Source organism: Vanacampus margaritifer, chromosome 11 (genome assembly GCF_051991255.1).
Source record: "Vanacampus margaritifer isolate UIUO_Vmar chromosome 11, RoL_Vmar_1.0, whole genome shotgun sequence".
Lineage (NCBI taxonomy): Eukaryota > Metazoa > Chordata > Actinopteri > Syngnathiformes > Syngnathidae > Vanacampus > Vanacampus margaritifer.
In genome coordinates this window covers 6204875-6227545 of record NC_135442.1, presented here as the reverse complement: position 1 = coordinate 6227545, position 22671 = coordinate 6204875, and the positions used below count along the sequence as shown (strand labels likewise).

The window sequence follows — 22671 nt, the reverse complement described above, 5'->3', positions numbered from 1 at the left end:
TTTCCTGATTTAAAAAAAAGTGGCACCCAATGACACATTTGTACGTCTGGCATTAGCCGCCCCTCCTTGGCTCACATCAGTGGTAATAATACAGCGCAATTGTGAGTTACTTAGTTGATACTACTAGCAGAGATGGTAAATCCAGGTCCAGAAAGTAAAAACCCTGCCACAGCTTGGCTTTAGCCACAGGTTTAGGTGTACCCGGGAACTTCTTTACCTCCTGGTTGAGTAAAAGCACCTGTGTCAAAAGCTAAACTGTGGCACGGTTTTTACTTTCTGGGCCTGTATTTGGTAAAAATCTTTGTGTGAGTGTGTGGGCAGCAGAGGCGTCAAGACTTTAGCCAATGGCTGAAAACAAACTGTGGCAGGTCTTAGCCAGTGGTAATTGGTTTAGCCAGTAGCTAAAGCCAAACTGTGGCAGGGTTTAGCCAGTGGCTAAAGCCAAACTGTGGCAGGATTTTTACTTTCTGGACCAGGATTTACCATTTCTAATTACTAGATCCATTTCTACAACTGCAGTATTCAGTTTGCAAGCTACGGCTCGAAAATACCACTTTCAAGTGAGGAGGTGACAATGCGGACAAGTCTGTTGCTGTAAGGAGCCCTAGAAGCCTGTTAGCTATCGAGCTAGCAAGCATTGTTAACACTCTTCTCTGTGGTATACCAAATTTAGAATGCATTTATTTTTACTTTACCGGAACTGTTATAAACGACAACACAGATAGAAGAAGAAAGACATTTCCCATCCGTAGCCAGCTTAAAAAACACCAGTTTCTGGCATTCAATGAATAGTACAGTATTATAATTTATCTTGTTTGTTCCTCAGTTCAGAGTGTTAGCAAAGTTATGGAAACACATTATTTCAATGGCATAAAATGTTGAGCCAGTGCTAGGTAGCGCTTGAAACGGCTTCTCAGTACAAACACGATGAAAGTTAATGAAGTCATCAAAACGGTAGGCCTATTGTATATAAGTGTAATCATTTTTTAATTGGGTTTTACTCAAGAACAGATTTTTCTTCTTCTATTAAACACATGCATATTTCTTTTTAAGTAGTAATTTTGCCACCTAAATTAGATTTACAACAAAGTCAATGACACAGAAAATTATTTGGTCAGATTTGTTTTCGTACTTATTGGTCATGTTTGGCATTCTAGGGATATTAAGCCATAAATCAGCGACAGTGGTGACCAGTAATAGCATGTAAGCACAGCACACTGAGTGAACAGCTGCTACTATAGGCGATGACACTTTGTCCTCTTTTAGCATTATTAAAATACTCGAGACCTGTGTTTAGACACTGTTTCTCTCACGTATATATAATGCATTAGCTATGAAACTAGAGTATACACACAGATGAACTGTACAAGATATGTATTTGCTTTAAAAAAAACATTTTTTTTTTCAAATCTACATAATATAGACGTATGCTCACAATAAATATATTTTGTATAAATCCACTATATTAAAAAAAACTATACAACTGTGTAAACCTGGTTTCTGTACTCATAATATCTATACATTAATGATACATAAATATAGAATATTTTAGTTCATGACTTCCCACAGTCCTTGAAGCGTAAATCCATCCCTCAGTTTTTCAATGGCGAGGCCAAGCTCCTCCGAAAAAACAGGCTCGCGGTCTTGTTGCTTGACAAAACAGAAGCATGTGATTAAAAATGTGTGACATCAAGCACCACAGCATTATTAGTTATCATTCATTTAAAATTCATGTAAAATGAACTGTGGGGCATTACCTTGTTGCCATCAGCGAAGTATGCCTGTGGGCAAACAACAATTGATATGTTTTTTTTTTTTAAGGAAGAACTATAGCTGAAAGATACAGTACAGAACTTATACATTTATAAATGAGATGTCTCACTTTCTGAAGACATATTAAATAGGTAAACGTTTTTAGATTAAAAACAACCAGTGTGGCATTCTGCTTGCCAAATTATGAACCGACAGTTAGCTCTTTTTGTGTTCTAACTATTCTTTCAGAACAGGTTGAATACATTTGTGTGATCATGATGTTACATGTCAGTGGTCAGCAGCTATTCTTGGAGCTGGAACGCTAAACCACAGAGTCCCCGAGCAGGGGTGTCAGGAGTGACGAAAGCAAACAGCAGGACTCACAGTGAATGCATCTGTCTGCTCGTCCGGCTCGATTTCCACGTCATCGGGAGGCTGCTCCTGCGTCACTTCTTCCAATGGCAGCGGCTGCAAGTATTGTTAGGACAAACATCACTGTGGCAGGGTTATGATACGTTTGGATTTTTCATTATAGTGAGTTCTTATTTCATTTTTACTTTTGTTTTTTTTTAATTCAGTTAGTCGTATTAATTGTTTTTAGAGCAAGTTTGTTAGTTTGTTTTTTTTTAAGTTTTTTTTTCTAAAAATGCTTCACTTTATTAGTTTTATTATTAGTATTAGTTTTTGTTTATATATATATATATATATATGCACACACACATATATATATATATATATACATATACACACACACACATATATATATATATATATATATATATATCCATACACACACACACACATATATATATATATATATATATATATATATATATATATATATATATAGGGAGTCTGTCAATGTCAAGTGCAAGATGAAAAAAAAAAAAGTACTGTAAATCCCAAACTACTGATTGGAAAGCTTGTGTGTAATTGTTTGACAAAGATGAAATCGAAGGACATTTTTCTATACTTGGTTAGTTAGCTAGTTAGTTATAGTTAGTTTTATAAATGTAAAATTGTGTTCTTTAGTATAATTTTTAAAGAGGACTTTCATTTTTATTTTACTTTGCAAACAAAAATAATATAATTTTACTTGAGTTATTTTGTTAGTTGTCGTTAATGCTAATTTTGCAACAAGCCTAGGGAAACAGATACCTTTTCATGTAAAGATGATAAAGAGTAAATAAATATATGGAAATTGTTTTGAGTCATTCAGGTTTAGTATACTGGTTCATCTCAATAAATTAGAAGATCATAGAAAAGCTTTGTTTAGTAGTTAACGTCAAAAAGTTAAAATAGTTACTGATTCATGAAACATTTTTTTTAATTTGGATTGTTTCTTATATAATAATTAACCTCCTGAGATGGTGAAATTTGGGTTTTGAATACCTGTAAATTCTATTTTTTTTAATATATATATATATAAATCATGAATTATTTGCTTCCTGTATCTACAGAGTCCATATATGAGTTTAAATTTAACTTCTAAAACAATTTCCCCCCACGACATTCCAATTAATTGAGACGCACCTGTACGTTTGCATACCTTTTCTTCCATTTCATAGTCCACTCCAAATATGGGGTTGGTGGAGTATACCTTATGTAGCGAGTTGATTTCTTTAAGAGCATCTTGAAGCTTATCAACAGGGTCAATCTTAAACCCCAGCACGTAGCCCCCGCTCTACAAAAACCCAGTAGACATTTGTCATTTACAAGCATAAAAACAAATATAACTGTAAAGTATCATAAACGTACCTGGCGGGAACTCTCTATCACCAATGCCAAGCCAAATTTCGAATCTCTTATTCTGATAGACCACTTTAGGAGACAAAGATATAGAAATACATGCATAAAACAGATTATTATTATCATTTATTATTACTAATCTGCAAATTAATTAAATTAGAGATCACTTATGATTATATTGTAACATGAAACAAGTCATTTAAATCAAACATACAATGTTTAAAATGATAAATGATACAGCAACTATATTATTTTTGCTATTCTCTGAGCAAAAATGATCGTACTTCTGTTAATTAAATCCAATATACGTACAATCTGGAGGTAAGGGATGCTGACATTGAAGCTCTCATTCATATTGGCATGCCATACAATCCGCACATTGGTGACAAAGAAGGTTCCCAGGTTCCCCTAGAAGACACAAAGTAACACATAATCAAAAAATATTCATCAACAAACATTTAAAGCAAAATTATTCATCAGCATGGAATTCAATTCAATAGTGGTATAATTGCTCTTAATGTCGGTCAGCACCTGATCACTAGATAAATTCCACACGCCGTTGATTTTGTCATAGACTTGCTCCCGAGGTAAAAGTCGCAGGTTCTTGTTTTGAATAAGCGCTGCTCGCAGTTTCAGGTCTCGGTACATTTTAGACGTCTCGTAGGCCCTGTGTCAATTAAACGCATAAAATATTACTGTAGTTCAGTATTTAGTACAACTATGTTGAGCAGTTCCCTTTCTTTGTTTACCTGTGCACAGCAATGACGGATGTAAAGAGGCGAGGACTTCCTGGAACAACATTGGTGAAGATGAACTCAAATCTCGTGTTGTTGGACTTGGTCAGGATGTAGAGAGCTTCCGTTTGGCCTCGAAGTTTCTGGAAGAAAAGTGTTTAAGTTCATGACTTTGCTTGTTTATCTGGACGTAGGACTGCTCCTTTCTTGCATTTAGGGGCATTTTGTACAATCAAAATAGCTTCATTCTTTAAACGTTCACTTTTAACAGTGATTAACTTGTGTTTACACTGTGTGGCAGCGAAACTTAAAACTGTAAAAAAAAATATTGCTTAAAAATGTGCATGAACAGTTAATAAAGGTTTGGTGATGATGAAAGTTTTCAAATCAGTAGAAATTATTATTAAAGAAGACATTACAGTAGATAGTCAAAAAGTATACTTACTGAATTTGCAGTTCTTGTTGTGATGTTAATGATGGAGTTGTATCCCACAGCTGAAAAACGAAATTAGAAATTGCACTTGTAATAGAGCAATACAGTCTGCCCCCTCCCCTTTTTTAAGCTAAGAGTAAGTGCAACAAAAATAAAATGTACCCATCTACAAGTAAAACCATTGAATGAAAACAATCAAAATGCATGACCATTAATTAAACACGACATTGCTGATTACTAATAGCTTTATTTACTCACACAAATTCACTCTGGACAAGGCCAAAGAATGCCAAATAATTCTCAGATTTGTCACCAAGAGTCGTCCTACGGGGGGGAAAAAAATCTTTAGATAGATATCATGTACTTAATACTTGGCCAGCCAAATACAAGTTGTCCTCATAGTCTTATCACAAAAACTACCTCGATCGCCATTATTTCCTTTCGTGTCTTCGATTGAGTCCAGGCAATCTATCAGCACTTCACCAGGGCGAGTTTTCATCTGCCTGTGGGCAAAATGTATAGTGATGTTTACGTGTATTGTGTATGATAAGCAAGCAGGGCCATAAATAAATGCGAGGTAAATAAATATACGATATCGTAAGGCAAAGCTGTACCTCGCTTATAGCTAATCAGCAAAGCTAACAAGTGTAACTTACTGTGCGGTTATGTCGAAACGAACATCTCTGTCCTCCCAAAGAGCATCTAAAACGGAGGTCATTGTTGAAAAATTGTCAGACGAGCGTATTTATTTATTCGAATTGTTGATAAGACCGTAGTGGTTACTGGCTAAGTAGCAGATTTACGAAACTGAGAAGCTTCTACTGAGCTACAATCTCCATGGTGACAGACGGCAAGTTTGAGGGGACAAATTAAGTGACTTCGCTACAGATTTTAGACGAGTGAAACTAATTGTTACAAATTCATTTTTTTTTAAACATCTATTAAACAACCATATAGCGCATTTAATCGATTTAGTGTAAGTTTTACTTCACACGCTGGGGTGACGTAAGTAAGGGGGAGTACTAATGTACTAAATAAACATTATATTCCTGCTGTACATATTTGCTAAATTCTTACCTGCTGTTGAAAACATTGACAAGCAACATGCATTAGTCTTTGTAACATTATTTGTAACAATTAGGTGTACGTAGAGTGTATTTTCTTTTCCCCAAATATCAAAATTCCGTTTTGCTTGAAGACTAATTCAAAGTGGTAAATTACGACGCTCATCTGCGACTTCACTGCTGCTATTTGCTTTATTTGCCATTTGAGTACTACTGTTTGACTTGCATTGTTCTAAAATATATATTTTTTTTACCTGTGGGTATTTTTATATTATCTGCCTACATATGTTGCTCCACACATGTAGGCAATAGTGATGGTATTTGTTAGCCTATCTATAGCGTTGTTTGTTAGCATTAAGCTAAATGGACTTTGCTAAGGCAAAACAATGTGGCTGCTTAATATGCGACGTGTAAAGGGCCGACACGGACACTAAGGACAAAAGCAAACAAACAAGAGTTTTATTATTTTATTAATAAAAACACAAACAAAGACAGTTGTTCAAACAGTTGCAAACACAGCCCAACGTAACACATTTCATGGAGGGATTATGAACACGTTAAAAAAAAAAAAAAAAGAGACCAGGATCACCTCTCACCTCATGACAACTTCAGTAGACTTCTGCACACGTATCTTAAAAATAAGTGTCCCTGTATTGCAGCTGCCAATTACAACTTAACACCTGACCAGACATTGAAATAATTTGTCTGACAGCAATAGCATACATTTCAAAGTAAAGCACATGGCTCAGAGATGTAAAAAAAAAAAAGGTTGTTGGGCATTTTGTATAATGCCACACTGACAGTGAATTATATTAGTATTTTCGTTGCAATATTAGTTGGCCATTTATTTGGTTGAGTAAGCAATATCGCCATATTACTTTGACGTAGAAAAAAAAAGTCACTACAGATTGATTGTATTTTAAAATGTCTGCTTTTACTTTAGCCCTGCTGGAATAATCTGAATATGACATTTAATATAGGATCATAAATTGTACAAATGTACATATTTGATGTTAAATATCTTGTATAGCTGTCCTCAATATAACACAAGTCTTCCTGCATTCATCTTCGGTTTCAAATCGATTGTCATTTCCAGCACAGCCTCCGTACCAGAACTGTGCGCATGAATTCGCCTGCTTATCATAATACCAGCGGATGTTGTACGATCGGCAGGTGCCTTGGTCCAAACTGAGATTACAGCGGGGATCGCGAACTGGAACCTCTGGGGGAGGAAAAAAAAAACACTCTTTGTGATGAAACAATGCATAATAAATCAAGTGGGATTAATTGCACGCTGTACTCACCTTCAGGTAGGACCGGACTCCCCACAGGCTGCAACTGATTAGAGTTTGAAGATCCTGCAGAGGAGGATGACGATGATGAAGATGATGATGATAAGACTGCTTCATTGGAGACGGCGCTTTCCTTCACATGTGACAAAGAAGTTGTTTTGTTCACTACAACCACGCTGCTGCTGGCCCTCACATGGGCCCTCAAATCTAAATCTTCACCGTCCTCATCTTCTTCCACCTGAGTGAGACAAAAAAACAATTTCAGTATTTCGTTTATTTCTGACATCAGTATTTGTAAAGCCAAATAAATCTGAGAAATGACCTGTATAGGAAGTGGATCAGCACTGATTGGAAGCGTGAAAGTGTCTCCACGGCCTCGGCTGTTGCCACGTCTCACATTGGTGATCTCCTCTTTATAACCATTCCCATTTACTTCATTCTTGTTTTTTGCGTTACCACCGTTGAATCCGTTCGTATGCTGTCCGTATCCGTTATTTCCATTGATACTGACACCGTTGTTGCCGTTCCAGTGCCCGTTTGTAATGCGATTGTAGATGAGGGCACCGTTTTCATCCTCGCAGAACTGGCTGATGACTTTTGACTCCAGTGCTGGAAGCAGAAAGTAAAAGATGACAAAAAAAAAATCATACATTTTCACCTATGCTTTAATGTAGACTGTTACTGGACATAGAAATCGGTTAATTAATTTTTGATGCCAATGAACTATATTGTTAGTTGAGGAGCTTCATGAGGAAATAAGTAGTGCTTTGCCACCATCTTGTGGCATCTTGTTGCCAATGAACTATATTTAAATGCGTTTAGGAGCTTCACGTGGATCTTGTGGCAGATTTTCACAATTTGCAGTAGGGCTGTTTATATTGTCGTCTCAAATTCAGTGAGTTACAGTATATGTATTTTTTTTAAAACAATTACCACAACATTTCATTATCACCTGGCAGAGTGTTGAAGTCATCAATAAGGTACATGTGTTCACTATCAGGATCAGAGGCAATGAGATTGAGTTCTCTCAGAAACTCCGCCTGCGTCGAATCCGAAGAATTGACGATCCCCAGAGCATACATCTCGATATTTGCGGCATGGGCCTCTCTCACGGCGATATCGAGTTTAACAGACTCTCGCTTGTCCGTCTGCCCATCAGTGATGACTATGGCGACCTTCCTGACACCTGGCCGGGCGCTGTAGAAAGCCTCCTGGGTGGCTTTTCTGATGGCGGTGCCGGTGTAGGTTCCCTCCCCCATGTAAGGCATCTTTCGGATCGCCTGCTTCACATCGTGTTTGTTCATGTAGCGGACCAAGTTGAACTCCAAATGGACGTCCAGGCTGTAGAGGACAAGGCCGATTCTCGTGGCATTGCGTCCCACTGTGGTCCGATCCACCAGCCTGGTGACAAAATCTTTGATGATTTCAAAGTTGTCAGGGCCGACGCTCTCGGAGCTGTCGATCACGAAGACGAGTTCCATCGGTCTTTCTTTGCACTTGACGCCGCATCCTGACAACATCAAAACACAGTTACCACTTTGATTATCCCTTATATGTTACCTGATATTCCCGACACTGACACGTTAACTCATTTGCATTTCAAATATTACCATGCTCTCAAATATGTTTTTTTTCTTCTAGAGCATACAGAAGGTTTTGATGCAGCCTCTGAACTGAAGAGAATGCATGAAGCAATGGTAGTCATTACAAAAACGGCCAACAGGTGGCAGCAGAGTATAAGAGATCAACCAGGGCCATATTGCAACAAGCTGTTTCCCCCACTGTTTTAAACAGATTTGTGAATAATGATGAAACTTAGCTATATTCTAATGCTAATTGCTGCAAAACGGAAACAGATAGAAATATACTTTTTTTTCCTTACGAAAGAAGATGTCATGTTTATTTTCAGTCTTGTTTACTCCCTGTCATGTTTAGCTTCTGTTTTCCTTGTGTTTTCCCCTTGTCTTGTCATTTCCTGTTTTATTGTGAAAAGTCTGACTCCTCTCGTTTCAGGTCACTTGACCTTCCTTGTTTGGTGTCTTTGTCAACCCTGATCCCTGATTGTGTCCACCTTTCCCCATTACCCTCATGTGTCATCCAATCAGTGCCCTCAGCCAGGTGTGTCTTGTTATGTCATTAGTGTTGGTGTATTTAGTCGGTTGTCTCCCCCCTGTCTGTGTCGGTTCATCGTTGCCACTGTCGTAAGTCATTCGCCACGTCACGCTGACCTTTTTTGCCTTATCAGGATCCATGTCATGCTGTTGGTTTTGCCTAAGTTGTTTTGCCATGTTTAGCTTCATGTTTTGTTAGTTCCATTTATTTTGCACTTTGAGGTTAGCTTTTTGATTAGAAATTAAAAACTCTTTTTTGGACTGCACCTCTGCCTCCTTGCTCTGCCTTCCCGCATCTGGGTCCTAAAGCCCCCACCTTACTGACAGAAGAAACTCTAATCGTTCTTTTGGTAGGTTCCATGTTTTTATAGCAATAGAACACAATATTCTGTGGGCATTACAAAATCTGTCAAAATCCAGTAAAACAGCCGGGAGCAAAGGGGGTTGCTTCAGTGAAAATGGCTGGGAGTGAATGACTTAATTTGACTTACACTTACCACATATTTCTTTAATCAGCTTAATAATGTCCTCTCTCTAAAAAACCCAAAACAAACAGCATCAGAACTAAACCTTTAAAGTTTGTCAGAACAGTTAGAAATGGTTCAAAATGAACTTACTGTAAGTCCCGCATCTCCTTTTGTTCCTGGTCTTCCCTGTTATTTGATGAAACGTAAACATATCGCAGTTATCTATATCAAAGTCATTATTCACATCTATCTATTGGATTTCGGATTTTTACTTACTGCTTCACCAGGCAATCCTGAATCTCCCAAATCTCCCTTTGCACCTTTCATTCCCCTCTCACCCTGAGACCCACGGTCACCCTGTATCAACAAAGGATCAATCAGATATCAGCAAGTTTGATAGAGTAGATGAGAAGCAACTGTCAAAAACAATGAAAACTCTTACTTTAGCTCCAGGAAACCCGTCTCCTCTCGGCCCTCTTGGTCCAGTCATACCTTGGGATCCAGGATCCCCCTGAAGTTAGATTAGTAGATAAACATTTAAATCAGTAAGGCTAAGTCCTATAAATAATTAGGATGTGAATCGGTGGTAATGTTTACCTTTGGTCCTTGAATACCCTCTCCTGGTGGTCCATTTGGGCCAGGAGGTCCCGCCCTCCCAACATTACCCTTGGAAGACATTTTCAAAAAACACAATCGATAATTCAGATTCCAATGTTTATCAGGAGCATTTTTTTTCAGAATTGGTTCTGAAATGCGAACGCTGTCCTTTTTTAAAATCATATTTTTTGTGGGAAATTCAAGCAATCAAACAGTTTGAAGGAAATATGCATAAAATAATCTAGTGATAATCTCACCGGAGGTCCTTGTATTCCTTCTCCAGGTGGGCCGGGCAAGCCTAGCAATCCTCTAAAGCCAATGTCGCCCTGGAATAGTCATGACCAAACTGATTTAAAGCAATCATTTAAAAAACATTTCAAATGAGCTATATAAATATAAATAAAGTGAAACCTTTGGTCCGGGAATTCCTATCCCTTCTGGTCCCGGCTCTCCTGGTAAACCTGGCATTCCTGGGAGGCCCTGGAAAAGAAATATGTCTACTATATTTAGCAATATAAAAGGTAGGCTAATAGCGCTTATGTCTTGGTTGATGACTTTACAAACCAAAGGTCCTGGACTGCCTTCGCCTTTTGGACCAGGTGGACCATGTGGACCGGTATTACCTCGATCCCCCTGATGGAACAAAACCCAGTTGAGATGATAGCAGTAACACAAAGCGGATGTAGTTATAGCAGTAACATTTACCTTTGGACCTGGAAGTCCAAGTCCTGTTTCCCCAATGTGTCCAGGGGGACCAGTGGGACCATGATCCCCCTGAGGACAAGAAATTTAGTTTTATTAGTCCAAGTAAGGTATTTCGGTGCATTTAAAGAACAACAAGCGCATTTTGTTAACCAAGATGTGTATGGCAAGACAGTTTGATTCATGAATATTCATGATCTGTGTACTCACCTTTGGACCAGTTATGGATCGTCCTGGCTGCCCCGGAATGCCCTGGTGTCCCGGTACCCCACGTTCGCCCTAACATGTGGATGCCGTAGTTTGCATTATTATGACAGAAACTTCATCAAGAATCTTTTGATTTCTACCTTTGGACCAGAAGGTCCTGAAATCCCCGGAGGTCCATGTAACCCACGAATGCCCCTCAGACCCTGGTCCCCCTTTTAAAGGAATTCCACGCATAGAGTGAATGATCTGTGCTTCAAGAACCAACTCCAAAACCAAAATACAAACCTTCTCTCCTTGAGTGCCAATTCCTGGAGGTCCTTCAGAACCTCTTGAACCGGGTAACCCGGGCTCCCCCTAAGAGGGTAAAGAGATGAGCCTTTTTCGGTAGTTAGGTTAAAATCAGGGTTGGTGTAATGTTTTGTACCTTCTGCCCTGGGGCCCCATCCTCTCCTGGAAGACCTGGTAAGCCACCTAAACCAGCAGATCCAGGTTCTCCCTATGTGATGACACATTCAGCTAAATGCTATCATAGTCCATTCATTGGGACAAAAAAAAAACTTTGGAGGTGGAGTTGTTCTACCTTTGTACCAGCTTCACCAATACCTCTCTCTCCTGGCGACCCCTGCTCTCCAGGTAAACCTTGATCCCCCTTAAAAAAAGAAACAGAATGTTGGGCTTCAAAATTGTGCAAAGTATGTAGAGTATGCATTTATTGTTTGCATCCTGACGTATGCTATTTTGAGAACTATTTCCACAAACCTTAGATCCAGGCAAACCCTCTCCTGGAATCCCTCTTACTCCTGGTGGACCCCTTGGACCCTCAACTCCCTGGATCGTAAGCAAGGTTAATTTCAGTGATCCCAACTGCTAAATGCATGTGCTAAGAGTGTGAACTGATGAAAATGTAAATTGTTTTGCTGACCTTCTCTCCCTGTATACCCACTCCTGTCAGCCCAGTGAGCCCTGGAGGACCCGCGGGCCCCAGTTCACCCTGGAAGGAAAGCGTCAAAGTCATATAATTGAGCTGATCAGTGAAAAAAAAAAACTTTCAAATGGAGATATAAACATGAAGTTTAACATATGCAGTACTGAAGTCTCACTCTTTAAATAAATAAATACCGCTTATGGCCACACAAAATTCCAAGATGGTGGCCCCAAAATCCAAGATGTCAACCAAAATACAGTATTTGTTTTTCCTTTACATCTCAAAATCATTATAAATCTACCAATATTGAATATAGTGCATGTGTGTATCTATAAGGGTTTTTGAGATAGATGTAGTTTTGCAGACTTGGGAGTGCCAAAAATAGGTTTATGAGCCAAAACTTTGAAAATATGGATTTGTTGATATGTTAAGGTTTAAAAGTAAATTATAATAATGGTTATTACAGACATTTTTGGTATCAAAGAAATGTCTGTAGCTATCATAGTTCTTGATATGTAATTTACATTACACTCTAAAAACAGTTGGGTCAAAAATAACCCAACTATGGGTCAAAAATGGACCAATCCTATATTTGGGTCAATTTGACCCAACATTGAGTCAAGAAAGGCATCTTTTAGTGTAAAACGACTCATAAATATTGGTCAGATCCATTACTGGGGTCAAAAAATTGGGTCACTTTGTATAAAACAACCCAGAAAGTTGGGTCAAATTGACCCATAAAGTGGATCGGTCCATTTTTTTTTATCCATAATTGGGTTACTTTTGACCCAACTGTTTTTAGAGTGTAAGCATGTACCGGTATGTACTTGACATTTTATGCAGAATAATTTTCGTGTTATTATGATATAATAATTATATTAAGTTACCCGTTCTCCTTTAATCCCCGCACCCTGTTGTCCTCTCGATCCCCTCGGTCCTGGAAGCCCTCGATCTCCCTACGGAGCAAAAATCATGTGGTGTTAGTTACATCAGAACCACTTGATATTTACTGGGTCCTTGCCAAGTTTGTATTGTTCTCCACTGAGACAGGAGCGTGTTGGCACCTGTTATGCTCTTCATTCAGATGATTCCACCTGAATGGAATGGAAGTTCGTATTTATTTTTCCTTTCATTCCATCTCCTGTCTAGATAAGTCCCCTCGAGTGGGCTTTTTCCAATACCATTGAAATGTAGACATAAAGAAGAAGCAGCTGGCAGCTAAGGTCATGAAATGTAATTTAGTGCATTTGTATGTGTGGGTGGCTGATTAGAGGAGTAACACCAGTAACACTCATCCCAAACAGATGTGTACTGCATTGTTAAATAATACTGAACCTTTGGTCCAGGAAGGCCCTCCCCCGTGGGTCCTTTTTCCCCTTGAACACCTTGAGGCCCTTGAGGTCCCTGTAAAAAAAACATCATTGCGCATATGAGACACAGAGCGTTAGTCTGAGAATTTGCTTGTCACACAAATATACTGTACATGAAGGACAATTCAGTCCAAAACTCACTGGTGGACCATGTGCACCAACGCCTGCAGGACCAGGACCGCCTGGGCGCCCCTGAAATCCCATGTCACCCTAGAACATTTAATCGGATGTATTAACACACTCAGAAATGTAACGGCAAATAAACAACTCTGGATAGAATAGACGAAGCAAAAGAAAAGACATCAGGACCTACTTTTGGTCCGGCTATCCCAATGCCAGTTTCTCCCTGAATACCTGGAGGCCCGGGTGGTCCGCGTTCCCCCTGTCATCGAAATGTAGGTTATCAGTCGTCTCCTCACAAGTCAGGACATGTTTTGAGCTCAATCTGTCAGTTTCCCTCAAGTTACAATGTCTCAGCGTGTACAGTATGTAACCTTGACACAGAACATCAAAAGGTCTGTCAGTGCATCAAAAGATAAAATGCTCTTGACATCTACTGTACAATTTTGGTCTAAAAAAAACAAAACAACTACTGTACAATCATTTCAGAGAAATTAAGTTCTCCCTGTGGCATGTTTTAGAGACTATGGAAGCTTTTTTTGTAGTTGGATTAAATCCTACATCATTGTAACTCTACTCAGCCAATGTATTACCCTTCCTATCAACCACACTGTAAAGTTAATTAATTGTGGTTTATTCTGCAGTGAGCGACTTGGCCATCGAGAGGCAGTATAATACAACCATGCAGACACAAACAAAGAAGAGTTTCACAACTACTGTAAGTGACTTAGTATAAAAAATATTTGGCCGTTATAACACCACCACGTAGATGCTAATCATTAGCCTGTCTACGGCGTTTCCCATTATGCGTTAGCCTTAAGATCGCAGACCAATACGTGTACGCAACTTATTTTGACAGAACACTTCAACTGAGTTTGAAGCCTCTTCTTTGAATATTGTTCACTATATGGCAAACTGTTGCTTGTTGTGAAGTGAGTTGAGTTCACTGCCACCATACAGCGCTCCGACCTAAAAGAAATTCTTAAGTCGGGTTACTGGTGCCTCAAGGTACCACTGTCTATCAAATTATGACCAATGGTAAAGAATTGTACTGTATTGAATTAGAGCCATGAAATATTTATAACAATAACCATTCAAAATACATCAATACATATAGCATCATAATTTATGTCTGTGGAAATGCTGTTACTGCATGTTATACTTAAAACAGACGCTGCTGTTGGCACTTCCTGATTTGCACATTTTAAAAACTGGATTCAAGCCAGGGTGAAAAACATGAACAATTTATTTCTGAATGTTCATTCCTTCACTATTATAATAATGAAGGGGAACATAACCAAATGCTCACTAGGGGGTCTTATCTGCATGTTAACACAAGGTGGTTGTAAAATTTCAACCTCTTGTTACAAGCTATCATAAAAAGAATTACAAGGTAACAGAAGAGGTGCTATGTTGTTTATAATTTTTTTTTAAAAGATGCAAACCTGCTTTCCCTGTGGGCCCTCTGGTCCGATGTCTCCATGTGGTCCTGGTAGTCCCTGGACACACACAACATGCAATTAAAAACGGGTGCATCTGACCTTGTATGTTTGAATGAGAAGTAAGATCTACATTTTTGAGGAGCAGGTTCAACGTCAGCAGATAACATTTGCTATGACATGTCAAATCGGTAAAATTACCGAATGAACAATACTGAGCTCTCCAGAAAAGAAAAAAAAAGGGGGGAAAAAGGAAAACGCAACCCATAACATTTGCTATAATAGCTTTACATACTTATACAGCAGTAGAATAAAAAATAGTATTTACATTTTCTACTTATTATTATTCCTCATTGCTGATTGGATAGCTGATTGAATATTTCTACTGTCTAACTGTGAGACAAATTTGATCCATTATGTACTCCAGTTATGAAATAATAAATGACAATGCAGGCAAAATTGGTGATTAACTCATTCACTCAGCCATTTTCACTGAAGCAACCCTCTTTGCTCCTGGCTGTTTTACTGGATTTTGACTGATTGATGAATATTGTGTTCTATTGCTATAAAAACATGGACAAAGAGAAGATTAGAGTCTCTTCTTTCATCAGGATTTTTTTTTAAAAATTTCTATCTGTTTTCATTTTGTAGCAATTAGGATTAGAATATAGCTAAATTTCATCATTATTCACAAATCTGTTTAAAACAAAGGGGAAACAGCTTTGTTGCAACATGGCCCTGGCTGATCTCTTACGCTCTGCTGCCACCTGATGGCCGTTTTTGTAATTACTACCATTGAATCACCCGTTCTCTGCAGTTCAGAGGCTGCGACAAAGCCTTCTGGTTGCTCTAGCATTAAAAAAAACAACATTAAAACATATAAATACGTCTTTGGGACACTTCAAAGATTTAACATAGAAAGTATTTATACGTTTTTGCGAGCAAATGAGTTAAAAAGGGGGAGCAAACTCACCCAGGAAGCAAAATTATGTACACAAAAATAACCAATTAACAAAAATCAACAAATCATAAACTTGATTCATGATTCATTTAAAATGTGTTGACTTAGCTACCTGGAATGTATGCCTAATTCTAATGTTTACCTAGAAAAAGTTGTCTATAATGACTTTCACAAGCCTATTGTCATATGTCATGAGCTCTATTCCCCGTTGTCATAATAATATCACATGTATCAGTATTTACTGACCTGCAGTCCTCTAAGTCCTCTTCCACCAATCAAACCTTCGGGACCCTGGAGCAGGTCACATGACAATAGACAAGTAAATTATGCTAATTAAAAAAAATATATTACAATAAATGATTCATGTTGTCGTACGCGGTCTCCTTTGAGTCCTGGAGTGCCGCACTCTCCCCGTTCACCCTGTGAATAGAAGTTGAGGCTCATGCAGACTTGAATGGAATTTGATCAAATGAACTCTTATCTGTTATCCCGATGACTCACATGCTCTCCTTTGTAACCTGGTTTTCCCTGCAAGTATATTTGATGAATTAATTCAAGAGTAGGATGCAGTAAAAATGCGCAGATTTTAATCGAACGGTAGGATTAGTTACCTCAGCACCGTCCCGGCCAGGTATACCACTTATTCCGGCTTCGCCCTGAAATGTCACCATGATAAGATAAGATAAGATCCACTGATTGTCACACCCACCTAAGTGGGGCGAAATTCGTTCTCCGCATTTGACCCATCCCCTGAGGGAGCGGTGAGCAGCAGCAGCAGCCGCGCTCGGGAATCATATGGTGAGCTAACCTCCCAATTCCAACCCTTAATGCTGAGTGTCAAGCAGAGCGGCAATGGGTCCCATTTTTATAGTCTTTGGTATGATGCTGAGCCATTAGATCAACAGTTAAGTGTTTAGATAATTATTTGTCATTGCAGGGTAAATTAATCAAACAGCATGATTTTTATATTATTATGTTTAGACAGAATGTGATTGGATGCAGATAATGAAAACACATAAGTCTGGCCAAATGATGGTTTACTTGTCTACATATCAATTTTCCATGTTAGGACAGTTGTGTTTGTTTAAAAAAAAAAAAAATGTATACCTAATTTTCTGAAACCTGAAATATTTTTCTTCTGGTAAATGTACTTAATAATAATTTCCAAGTCTTTGGAAACCAACCTCAAGATAACTTGCTTCAAACTGAAAAAAATGGATCTCAAGTGTGCAACCCAGAGTCTGAGATAAAAGGTATAAATAACTTTTTAAGAGCTTGTCAGCCAGAAGTTGTGAAGCCATGCGTGTGAATAGGCGCACACCTTTTGTCCTTTTAGCCCGGGGGCTCCCTCTTCTCCTGGACGGCCTTTCTTCCCCTGGGGAAGGAAACAGAATTATGGTTTTAGATTTGGCGGTTCACTTCTGGTGTTTCACTCTTTCCAATACAATAAATTCACTTAGAGCCATAAAAAGAAGAAAAAAAAGTGCATTTTTTTGGCAGGCTGAGACACCAAGACGGATAATGTTGTTTGAGTACGTGCAAAGCACTTGACACCATGAGTCACTTCTCATCTGGAGCATAAATTGAGCATGAGTGGTCTCGCCCTCCGAGGCCGGGGGGTCATTGCGTTGAAACGCACCTGGATGGATGTCAGTTGCTATCCTCCAGACATTGCCGCTTCGTGACCATTAAACCAATAAGAGCAATTATGAGAGCAGCCTTGTCTGAGCGGAATTTCAAGAATCTCTCCGCGGAGAAAGCACCTGGTTAATAATGGTCGTGCAACTGTCTGTCAGCGTAGCGTGATTATTTGCCAGCTTGCTTGAATGGAAGTTTGCATAAGCGTCTATGTGGGTGCGAGATAATCTAGTGCGATCATGCACAAAGGTAACTAATAATGCATAGGTTTGCGCATGCTGATGCCTCGGCAAGTTAAAAAAAAAAAAAAAAATCAATATTCTGTACCGCCTGCCCTCGTTACAGTTAGCCTATCTCAGGTGACTTTGTGCCCAAATAGCGTCCAATATGTTTGTGTAGTGTTTAGTAAGTTAACTCTAATTGAAGTAGATAAATAAACTGTCTTTCATATTAATTTATGATTCATTTATAAGACAAAAAAATCGACTTGCTTATTTCACTGTAAGAGGTATTACAGTATTTTTTTTTTGTATTATTGTGGTTGTAGTTTACAGTAGTATAGACTACTTTGAGGACAGTGTTTATTCTAATTTTACTGTTCTCATTAGCAAAATATGGCAATCAAAACATAATTACTACTCCTTCCGACAGTATCAATCAAAAATGAAAATTGCAATCTTTGTAAAAGGTAGGATTTGTGGACCACCATAGACTGTGTACTAATGAAGTGAATGGTTGGCATATATTTGCTTTTGTAAAATGCCTACAGCGAGCATTTAACATGATTGTTGAAACATGTGCAATTGCCATTCACACAAAAGCTTAGGAAAAAAAAAAACCCGTCTTGAGGGCATGTCGACATCTGACACTTGGGGAAAAAAAAGTTGATACTCACCGCAGGCCCACTGGGGCCCCTCTCGCCTTTTTCACAGGCACACTTCTGTGTCAGTGGGCACTGGAGGAAAAAAAAAAAAAGAGTATCGACACATAATATCGGCTTTTGAATCAGTATTTTATGGTTCAGCCCAATTTCTATTGGCAAGTGAAATTTGTTTCAAAGGAAAGCGATACTTACGCCTTCATCAGCAAGGTCACTCTGCAAATTAAAGCAAACAAACATAATTTTTTAATTGCATTTGTATTCATGTTCATTTATTGATTACTTATATTAAGATAAGTTTGTGGTGACCCACAGTTAATGATAAATGAATAATTCCTATTTGGGAAATTCAGGTCTTAGAGCAAGCAGTGTTAGGTAAAGCAGCATACAGCAGATTGTTTAAAACAAATTAAAGTAATAATAAATATAACCATACATAGAAACTGATATACACAACAACTTTTGAAAAATAAATTATATATTTTAATTATTAATTATATTTTTTATTAAATTTTTAATAAATGTAAAAAAAATAATAATAATTTTATAAATAAGAGAATGAAGTTGTCAAACTATTTTTTAAAACTGTGCAAAAAAAATAAAATTTTAATTCCAGGCTATAGAGGTTTCCTTTGTTTTTCATCAGTTAACTTCTATAAATAAATACATAAATAAATAATTATCTACACAAGCGTGCTGTAATTGAAAGTAAAAATGTGCCTTCAAAGACATATACTCACAATCTTAGTCGCAATTTTTTCAACTATGTCTTTGTCCTGCAAATTGTGGAGGAACTGGGTCGTAGGAGAGCTGGCGAGGAGGCGGAGTTGAGCCACGTTGGAGGGTTCGTTGGCGGTCCTGGTAATGCCCAGTGTGAAGAACTGGACACCCTGGTTCTTGGCCTCGGCGACAGCAGAGAAAATATCCGGGTTCCTCGGGTGGGAGGAGCCATCAGTGAGGAGCACAGCTACTTTAATGCTGCCCGGGCTGGACTCCTCTTGGTAGATCTTGGTCATGTTGGTGATGGCGTACGTGGTGTAGGTGCCGTGGCCGATGTAAACGATGGGAGCGATGCGGTTCTTGAAGTTCTCCGTGCCCCTCCAGTCGTTAAATCTTTGCTCAGTGATGACTGTGCTGCTGTACTGGAGCAGCGCCACCCTCAGACTCAAGCTGCGGCCCGTCTGCAGTTTTACGCCTTGGAGTCGATCCACCAAGTTCATAGCAAACTGCTTCTCCTGCTCGTGGTTGTCTTTGGCACTCTCAGAGCTGTCCAGCAGAAAGGAGAGCTCCAAGCTGCAGTCCTCATCCAGGATGGCTGCGTGAAGAAACCAGAGGAGTCTCTTGAAACACTTTTTTACTCAAGAATAAGTTATCAAATTAGGTTCCTTAAACCAGTAAATCGTTACCACTATTAGTGCGTCGTGAACAGACTACGAAAAATCGTATTCAAATGAATTGTGAGTTTTTAATCAGAGCATAAACGTCAAATAAACAAAAATATAAAACAGGAATGTGCAAATGCAGATATTGCCCAACAGTATAAAATATTAAAACATGAACAATAATAAATTAAATACTTATTTAATAGTCATGTTTAAAATAGAGTTCTTGTGGGCTGAAATGTCAAACATTTTCAACAAATAGACTCTGCAAGAAATTATAGATTGACCAAAAATAAAAGTAGTGTGCAGAATGTAGTACAAGTTATTCTGAACATAAATACTTGAAAAACGTATGTTCCATTGAAACGACTGTATACAAAACATTACTAAAGTAAACGCAATGGAGTGAATGTAATACTTTACTACATACTGCGGGAGATCATCAAATGTGCTATAAGAAAAGATCCAATTTAACTTTATTTTATTCTCACCAAAAGTTTTTTTTTTTTTTTTACTACAAACACTGTATCTTTCTTTATCAAACTATGGCAGTGACGTATAGCAACAGGCAGAAAAATTCAATGCACTTCCACTAGATGGCAGAAGGTCAAATTCACCTTCACTTCACGTTGCTACTCGTAGGACAGAATGATAACTTTGTGTTTAACTAAACGCAATGGAGTGAATGTAATACTTTACTACATACTGCGGGAGATCATCAAATCTGCTATCAGAAAAGATCCAATTTAACTTTATTTTATTCTCACCAAAAGTTTTTTATTTTATTTTATTTTTTTTACTACAAACACTGTATCTTTCTTTATCAATCTATGGCAGTGACGTATAGCAACAGGCAGGAAAAATTCAATGCACTTCCACTAGATGGCAGAAGGTCAAATTCACCTTCGCTTCACGTTGCTATTCGTCCGGCTTAGAATAATAACTTTGTGTTCAACTAAACAGGACCTGGTTGCACGGAGCAAGTACATTCATTCTTAATGTGACATGAGATTTTTCTTATGTAATTCATTACATTATATACATTGTAGATAGATAGATAGATAGATTGATCGCTTACCTTGCCCATCATAAATATTTGCAGCCATTGTTTTCGTGTGTGATTTTGCTCTTCTGTTCTCATGCAGATCTTGAGCCCAGACACAAGTCAGCGCTGTGGCCAACAGCATTGATTCCAAAAAGAGGAACATCCTAGTCTCTATTACAAACAAAAGAATAGCACGTCAATGACAAACTAAATGCATGCAAATGGAAAGTGTCCAAAGAAAACAGACTTCACTGTTCAACCTACTTTGAGATGTTGCAGTATTTCAGTATTTGGACCTGCGGGGGCCAGCAGATGGACCACGTTGTATGAAAAGCAGCGGTTATCTCATTTAGCATCCATCAGCGGCAACGGTGATGTCGTCCTTCTTGGAAGCAGAGTCAAAGAACTTGGAGTAGGTGCACTTCTTTTATAAGGGAGAACCACCCAACCAATTCAATGGATTCATGCTCATGCAGACTCCCCTCTCTTGCCTCAGGGCGCAAGAAGGCAGGAATATGTTCCCAAGCATGACGTGTTGGATGTTGGAATTTTAGGCACTTGAAATTCCACATTTTAAATTTGCAAGTCATCAACTTTTTTTCTCACTTTAGTTTATTGGACATTGTGTGAAATAAAAAAGGTTGTAGAAAATGTGATTCTAAATGACTTAATGCTCTCACTGTACACTTCAATGAGTTCCAATACAACAGCCAGATTTTTACATATTGATTGACACTGTTACAGAAGAGCATGCATCATTGTGGGAGTTGTTTATGACATTTTGGTTACCTTTTATCGATTCGTCCATCCATCCATCAGTTTTCTATACCGCTTGCCTATCCCGGTAAGCTTTGGCCGTATACCCAGAATTGGTTGCAGCGCCTTTTTGTTGCTATGTGAGGGAAAAAATATTTGAAACACCTCTTAGTGAAACGCTGTGTTGTTCTACACTAATGAATGACTCCATGAGTTTTTGACTTACAGACATACACACTAACATACACATATGTTGTTTAAAACAATAATAATAATTATTAAAACATAAATAGCGCTCTGCTAAAAGGCCTAGTGGTAAAATGGTAGTAATTATAATAAATGTAAGCATACATTCCTCAGCTGGGAGATTCTAAAGGTTAAGAGGCCAACCTGGCAATGACCTTTGCACTGAGGCCGGAACAGTCCTGAATGGAGAAAGTTAGGTTAAAAGGGTGAAGGTGTTAATTTTTTCTTGAAAAGCCACTAGGTGCAACAGGTCAAAAACAAACCAAAACAAGTTGGTAAAACTATTGTGTTTGGAATCTAAACTTGACTTTGTTTCCTTCAAAAAAAATCAATTAATAAAAAACAAAGGCTGTTTGTTTTCCCCCAAAGGAAACAACAGCTACAGGCCTTCTTTTCACCTTCCGACCTCGATAGATGACCATCACTGACCTTTCGGTGTCCTCCGCCCACTGTGGTTGGTCCGGTGTACACTGCGGGCGATGGATTCAAGGAGCTTTCTGCCCACTGTTTCCAGGTGAGGAGGATTTGTATTGCGAAGCTGCAGGCAAGAAGTAATTAGAGGAGACCGTGTGACACAAAAGAATGTTTTGCTGAATGATAGGTTGGCAAAATCCACCCTGTTGCTCTACTATGATAAACGACATGCTGTGACAGTATTTCTTGGTTGAGAAAAAAAAATAATAGCCATTCTCAACACCCACCTCTTGTTTTATGGTCCTGACGATTTGAATGATTACAGTATTACAGTATACAATATTCTGTACACCTGTGAATGGATGTCTGCCTCCATGCGTCACTCCA

The 22671-nt window shown here is 38.4% G+C and overlaps 2 protein-coding genes across 2 annotated transcripts; both read right to left on the bottom strand.

Annotated features, from left to right (window-relative positions):
* Positions 1–1504: 1504 nt before the first annotated feature.
* Positions 1505–5538, bottom strand: bbs5 (Bardet-Biedl syndrome 5). The gene is made up of 12 exons (XM_077580993.1): positions 5325–5538; positions 5089–5171; positions 4927–4992; positions 4681–4730; positions 4251–4378; positions 4033–4168; positions 3814–3909; positions 3511–3573; positions 3302–3436; positions 2137–2220; positions 1758–1781; positions 1505–1650 (listed from the first exon to the last, which is right to left on the bottom strand). The coding sequence occupies exons 1-12, from the start codon at positions 5384–5386 to the stop codon at positions 1549–1551; spliced, it is 1029 nt and encodes a 342-aa protein (XP_077437119.1). The 5' UTR covers positions 5387–5538; the 3' UTR covers positions 1505–1548.
* Positions 5539–6185: 647 nt separating this feature from the next.
* col28a2a (collagen, type XXVIII, alpha 2a) lies at positions 6186–21250 on the bottom strand. The gene is made up of 35 exons (XM_077580995.1): positions 21133–21250; positions 20902–21039; positions 19182–19756; positions 18637–18657; positions 18457–18516; positions 17245–17298; positions 16535–16579; positions 16425–16451; positions 16299–16343; positions 16170–16214; positions 14969–15022; positions 13717–13785; positions 13545–13613; positions 13369–13437; positions 12921–12989; positions 12031–12099; positions 11868–11936; positions 11689–11757; positions 11533–11604; positions 11394–11462; positions 11249–11320; positions 11112–11180; positions 10905–10973; positions 10764–10832; positions 10611–10679; positions 10457–10525; positions 10200–10268; positions 10045–10113; positions 9879–9959; positions 9753–9788; positions 9633–9669; positions 7977–8534; positions 7347–7633; positions 7037–7262; positions 6186–6954 (listed from the first exon to the last, which is right to left on the bottom strand). The coding sequence occupies exons 2-35, from the start codon at positions 21029–21031 to the stop codon at positions 6746–6748; spliced, it is 3669 nt and encodes a 1222-aa protein (XP_077437121.1). The 5' UTR covers positions 21032–21039; positions 21133–21250; the 3' UTR covers positions 6186–6745.
* Between the last annotated feature and the right edge of the window lie 1421 nt (positions 21251–22671).